Source organism: Xenopus laevis, chromosome 3L (genome assembly GCF_017654675.1).
Source record: "Xenopus laevis strain J_2021 chromosome 3L, Xenopus_laevis_v10.1, whole genome shotgun sequence".
In the NCBI taxonomy this organism is placed as follows: domain Eukaryota; kingdom Metazoa; phylum Chordata; class Amphibia; order Anura; family Pipidae; genus Xenopus; species Xenopus laevis.
In genome coordinates this window covers 4,693,379-4,699,217 of record NC_054375.1, presented here as the reverse complement: position 1 = coordinate 4,699,217, position 5,839 = coordinate 4,693,379, and the positions used below count along the sequence as shown (strand labels likewise).

Genomic DNA, 5,839 nt, shown 5'->3' with positions numbered 1-5,839 from the left:
GTATTGGAGTTGGAGGGACGTGTGAGTGGGGGGTTGACAGGGAGCTGAGAGGGCCTGTACGGCGGCGATTTAGAGACTGAGGGGGCAGGGAGGTTACTTATATTGCTGAGGGGGCAGGGAGGTTACTTATATTGCTGAGGGGGCACTGGGGCGAGTTATGTAGCAGTGGGTCTACTTGTGGTGCACTGGGGCTAGTTATGGGGCACTGGGGCTAGTTGTGGGGCACCGTGGTTGGTGTGGGGCTAGTTATGGGGCACTGGGGGTAGTTTTGGGCTAGTTATGGGGCAGTGGGGCTAGTTATGAGGCACTGGGGCTAGTTATTGGGCAGTGGGGCTAGTTCTGAGGCACTGGGGCTAGTTGTGGGGCTAGTTATGGGGCACTGGGGCTAGTTGTGGGGCACTGTGGTTGGTGTGGGGCTAGTTATGGGGCACTGGGGCTAGTTATTGGGCAGTGGGGCTAGTTGTGGGGCTAGTTATGGGGCACTGGGGCTAGTTATGGGGCACTGGGGCTAGTTGTGGGGCACTGGGGCTAGTTGTGGGGCACTGGGGCTGGTTGTGGGGCACTGGGGCTGGTGTGGGCTAGTTATGGAGCAGTGGGGTAGTTATGGGGCACTGGGAGTAGTTATGGGCTAGTTATGGGGCAGTGGGGCTAGTTATGGGGCAGCGGGGCTAGTTATGGGGCAGCGGGGCTAGTTCTGAGGCAGTGGGGCTAGTTGTGGGGCAATTGGGCTAGTTATGGGGCACTTGGGCTAGTTGTGGGGCACTGTGGCTAGTTGTGGGGCACTGTGGTTGGTGTGGGGCTAGTTATGGGGCACTGGGGCTAGTTATTGGGCAGCGGGGCTAGTTATTGGGCAGTGGGGCTAGTTGTGGGGCACTGGGGCTAGTTGTGGGGCACTGGGGCTAGTTATGGGGCACTGGGGCTACTTATGGGGCACTGGGGCTACTTATGGGGCACTGGGGCTAGTTATGGGGCAGTGAGTCTAGTTGTGGGGCACTGGGGCTAGTTGTGGGGCACTGGGTCTGGTGTGGGGCTAGTTATGGAGCAGTGGGGTAGTTATGGGGCACTGGGGGTAGTTATGGGCTAGTTATGGGGCAGTGGGGCTAGTTATGGGGCAGTGGGGCTAGTTATGGGGCAGCGGGGCTAGTTCTGAGGCAGCGGGGCTAGTTCTGAGGCAGCGGGGCTAGTTCTGAGGCAGCGGGGCTAGTTCTGAGGCAGCGGGGCTAGTTCTGAGGCAGCGGGGCTAGTTCTGAGGCAGCGGGGCTAGTTCTGAGGCAGCGGGGCTAGTTCTGAGGCAGCGGGGCTAGTTCTGAGGCAGCGGGGCTAGTTCTGAGGCAGCGGGGCTAGTTGTGGGGCACTTGGGCTAGTTGTGGGGCACTTGGGCTAGTTGTGGGGCACTGGGGTTGGTGTGGGGCTAGTTATGGGGCACTGGGGGTAGTTATGGGCTAGTTATGGGGCAGTGGGGCTAGTTATGGGGCACTGGGGCTAGTTGTGGGGCACTGGGGCTAGTTGTGGGGCCACTGTGGCTAGTTGTGGGGCACTGTGGCTAGTTGTGGGGCACTGTGGTTGGTGTGGGGCTAGTTATGGGGCACTGGGGCTAGTTATTGGGCAGCGGGGCTAGTTATTGGGCAGTGGGGCTAGTTGTGGGGCTAGTTATGGGGCAGTGGGGCTAGTTGTGGGGCACTGGGGCTAGTTGTGGGGCACTGGGGCTAGTTGTGGGGCACTGGGGCTAGTTGTGGGGCACTGGGGCTAGTTGTGGGGCACTGGGGCTAGTTATGGGGCAGTGAGTCTAGTTGTGGGGCAGTGAGTCTAGTTGTGGGGCAGTGAGTCTAGTTGTGGGGCAGTGAGTCTAGTTGTGGGGCAGTGAGTCTAGTTGTGAGGCACTGGGGCTAGTTGTGGGGCACTGGGGCTAGTTATGGGGCACTGGGGTTGGTGTGGGGGTAGTTATGGGGCACTGGGGGTAGTTATGGGCTAGTTAAGGGGCAGTGGGGCTAGTTATGGGGCAGTGGGGCTAGTTATGGGGCAGTGGGGCTAGTTATGGGGCAGTGGGGCTAGTTATGGGGCAGTGGGGCTAGTTATGGGGCAGTGGGGCTAGTTATGGGGCAGTGGGGCTAGTTATGGGGCCAGTGGGGCTAGTTTATGGGGCAGTGGGGCTAGTTAATGGGGCAGTGGGGCTAGTTATGGGGCAGTGGGGCTAGTTATGGGGCAGTGGGGCTAGTTATGGGGCAGCGGGGCTAGTTATGGGGCAGCGGGGCTAGTTCTGAGGCAGCGGGGCTAGTTGTGGGGCAGCGGGGCTAGTTGTGGGGCACTGGGGCTAGTTGTGGGGCAATTGGGCTAGTTATGGGGCACTTGGGCTAGTTGTGGGGCACTGGGGTTGGTGTGGGGCTAGTTATGGGGCACTGGGGGTAGTTATGGGCTAGTTATGGGGCAGTGGGGCTAATTATGGGGCAGTGGGGCTAGTTATGAGGCACTGGGGCTAGTTGTGGGGCACTGGGGTTGGTGTGGGGCTAGTTATGGGGCACTGGGGGTAGTTATGGGACACTGGGGCTAGTTATGGGCTAGATATGGGGCAGTGTGGGGTTAGTTTTGGAACTGGTGGGACAGTGAGGGGTTGTGGGGGTGACAGGCCAGTGTGTAGGGTTGATGGGACAGTGTAGGTTGATGGCACTGAAGGGGCAGTTTGGGATTATAGGGGTTAATGGACAGTGTGAGACCATGGGGCTCAATAGGTATTTCAGGGGTAGTTATGGGACACTATGGGGATGTGCCATTTGGCTCCTGTTGGGGCTACAGAGTCTATAATATGGCTGTATGTGAGTATGTTGGTGTTACAGTCTTATGGGAACAATAAAACAGTCACACTGCTTGAATATGTTTAAATGGAGTGTTCAACTTTAAATTAACTTAGTATGATGTAGAGAATGATATTCTGATAAAATTTGCAATTGGTTTTCTTTCTTTTTTTTTTTTTATTATTTGTGGTATTTGACTTATTTAGCTTTTTATTCAGCAGTTGCAATTTCAGCAGTCTGGTTGCTAGGGTCCAAATTACCCTAGCAACCATGTATTGATTCACCTCTCCTGCAGCTGAGACTACGGCCTGTTGTCTGTGAACCGGCTATTTGCTATATTCCTGCAAAAGTCAGAACCAGCAGTGCACATAAAGGGACAGACAAACGCTGCTTTCTATAGCAATTTGAGGGGACTTGTCTAGTCTGTCCTTTTTTTTTTTATTAATAAAATGAGCATTTCCTGTTTTTTCCCCCCTTAAACTTCCACTTCATGTTCTGTAGCTTCTGAGTCATTACTGAGCAGCCGCAGGGGCTGTACGTCTCCTAAACGAGGAAATGTCCATCTGTTTAATAAATAGAGCTGATAATGACTTCTTCCTGTAAACTGATAAGCAACCGGCCAAGAAAAGTGTTTCCACCAATTACACCCTAACCTCATAAGTGATATAGTGTGTATATATATATATATATATATATATATATATAGTGCTTGTTTGTGCCCTGGGTACCCCTGGAACTATAGCAGGGTGACACCCCAATGTTTCTATATATCTGTAACCTTGTTATGAGCTAAGGGGGCCCAGTCTGAAGGTCAGTTAGGGGGAGATTTGGGGTGAGTATTTATTTGTACCCTGGGTACCCCTGGAACTATAGCAGGGTGACACCCCAATGTTTCTATATATCTGTAACCTTGTTATGAGCTAAGGGGCCCAATCTGAAGGTCAGTTAGGGGGAGATTTGGGGTGAGTGCTTATTTGTGCCCTGGGTACCCCTGGAATTATAGCAGGGTGACTGTTACCCCAATGTTTCTATATATCTGTAACCTTGTTATGAGCTAAGGGGGCCCAGTCTGAAGGTCAGTTAGGGGGGATTTGGGGTGAGTGTTTATTTGTGCCCTGGTTACCCCTGGAACTATAGCAGGGTGACACCCCAATGTTTCTATATATCTGTAACCTTGTTATGAGCTAAGGGGGCCCAGTCTGAAGGTCAGTTAGGGGGAGATTTGGGGTGAGTGTTTATTTGTACCCTGGGTACCCCTGGAACTATAGCAGGGTGACTGTTACCCCAATGTTTCTACATATCTGTAACCTTTTTATGAGCTAAGGGGGCCCAGTCTGAAGGTCAGTTAGGGGGAGATTTGGGGAAGGGGTTAGTGTTTATTTGTACCCTGGGTACCCCTGGAACTATAGCAGGGTGACTGTTACCCCAATGTTTCTACATATCTGTAACCTTGTTATAAGTTAAGGGGGCCCAGTCTAAAGGCCAGTTAGGGCGAGATTTGTGGTGAGTGCTTATTTGTGGGGTACCCCTGGAACTATAGCAGGGTGACACCCCAATGTTTCTATATATCTGTAACTTTGTTATGAGCTAATGGGGCCCAGTCTGAAGGCCAATTAGGGAGAGATTTGGGGTGAGTGTTTATTTGTGCCCTGGAACTATAGCAGGGTGACTGTTACCCCAATGTTTCTATATATCTGTAACCTTGTTATGAGCTAAGGGGGCCCAGTCTGAAGGTCAGTTAGGGGGAGATTTTGGGTGAGTGATTATTTGTACCCTGGGTACCCCTGGAACTATAGCAGGGTGACTGTTACCCCAATGTTTCTATATATCTGTAACCTTGTTATGAGCTAAGGGGGCCCAGTCTGAAGGTCAGTTAGGGGGAGATTTGGGGTGAGTGCTTATTTGTGCCCTGGGTACCCCTGGAACTATAGCAGGGTGACACCCCAATGTTTCTATATATCTGTAACCTTGTTATGAGCTAAGGGGGCCCAGTCTGAAGGCCAGTTAGGGGGAGATTTTGGGTGAGTGATTATTTGTACCCTGGGTACCCCTGGAACTATAGCAGGGTGACTGTTACCCCAATGTTTCTATATATCTGTAACCTTGTTATGAGCTAAGGGGGCCCAGTCTGAAGGTCAGTTAGGGGGAGATTTTGGGTGAGTGATTATTTGTACCCTGGGTACCCCTGGAACTATAGCAGGGTGACTGTTACCCCAATGTTTCTATATATCTGTAACCTTGTTATGAGCTAAGGGGGCCCAGTCTGAAGGTCAGTTAGGGGGAGATTTGGGGTGAGTGTTTATTTGTACCCTGGGTACCCCTGGAACTATAGCAGGGTGACTGTTACCCCAATGTTTCTATATATCTGTAACCTTGTTATGAGCTAAGGGGGCCCAGTCTGAAGGTCAGTTAGGGGGAGATTTGGGGTGAGTGTTTATTTGTACCCTGGGGTACCCCTGGAACTATAGCAGGGTGACTGTTACCCCAATGTTTCTATATATCTGTTATAAACCTTTCCAGATCAAGTCGACTTACCTGACCAGTGATTTAACTTTTCCTTGTCCTTTAAGCTTTATATTTGAATGAGTAAGAGAATGTGAGACTATACTTCCCCTTTAATGCTTTAAGAATCTTTTGAGTAGGAAATAATGACGCTGCCGTTTAACAGTAGTTTGATTACGAGATGACAGATGATTGATTTTTTTTCTACTTTTTCTCTACCGGAAGGTCCGGAAATCGGAATAAACCTGTGATGACGTCGGCAGTGGAGCTCACGGATGATCTAGTCAAAGAATATCTCGCCTTCAGGGGATTCACCAACACTTTAAAGTACTTTGAGGCCGACATCAAAGCAGACAAAGATAAAGGATTCCGTGTAAGACTTAATTAACGTCTGTTTTATGTTCTGCTATAACTTGTGGTTTCCCTTTTTTATTTTTTAAAGGGTAACTCCTCCCAAAAACAGTCTCTTCAAAAATCTAATGCTAAGTCATCTGCCAATATACAATATACATTTTAAAGGATTTCTTATCCTTTAATATTTGGTATCA

General features: G+C 50.7%; 1 protein-coding gene across 1 annotated transcript in view; it reads left to right on the top strand.

Annotated features, from left to right (window-relative positions):
- wdr91.L (WD repeat domain 91 L homeolog) overlaps nt 1-5,839 on the top strand; it is a 45,833-nt gene that overhangs the window by 155 nt on the left and 39,839 nt on the right. The window contains exon 2 of the mRNA XM_041585867.1: nt 5,517-5,664. Coding sequence (XP_041441801.1) covers nt 5,542-5,664 — 123 coding nt within the window. The 5' untranslated portion in view covers nt 5,517-5,541. The remainder of the gene's footprint in view (nt 1-5,516; nt 5,665-5,839) is intronic.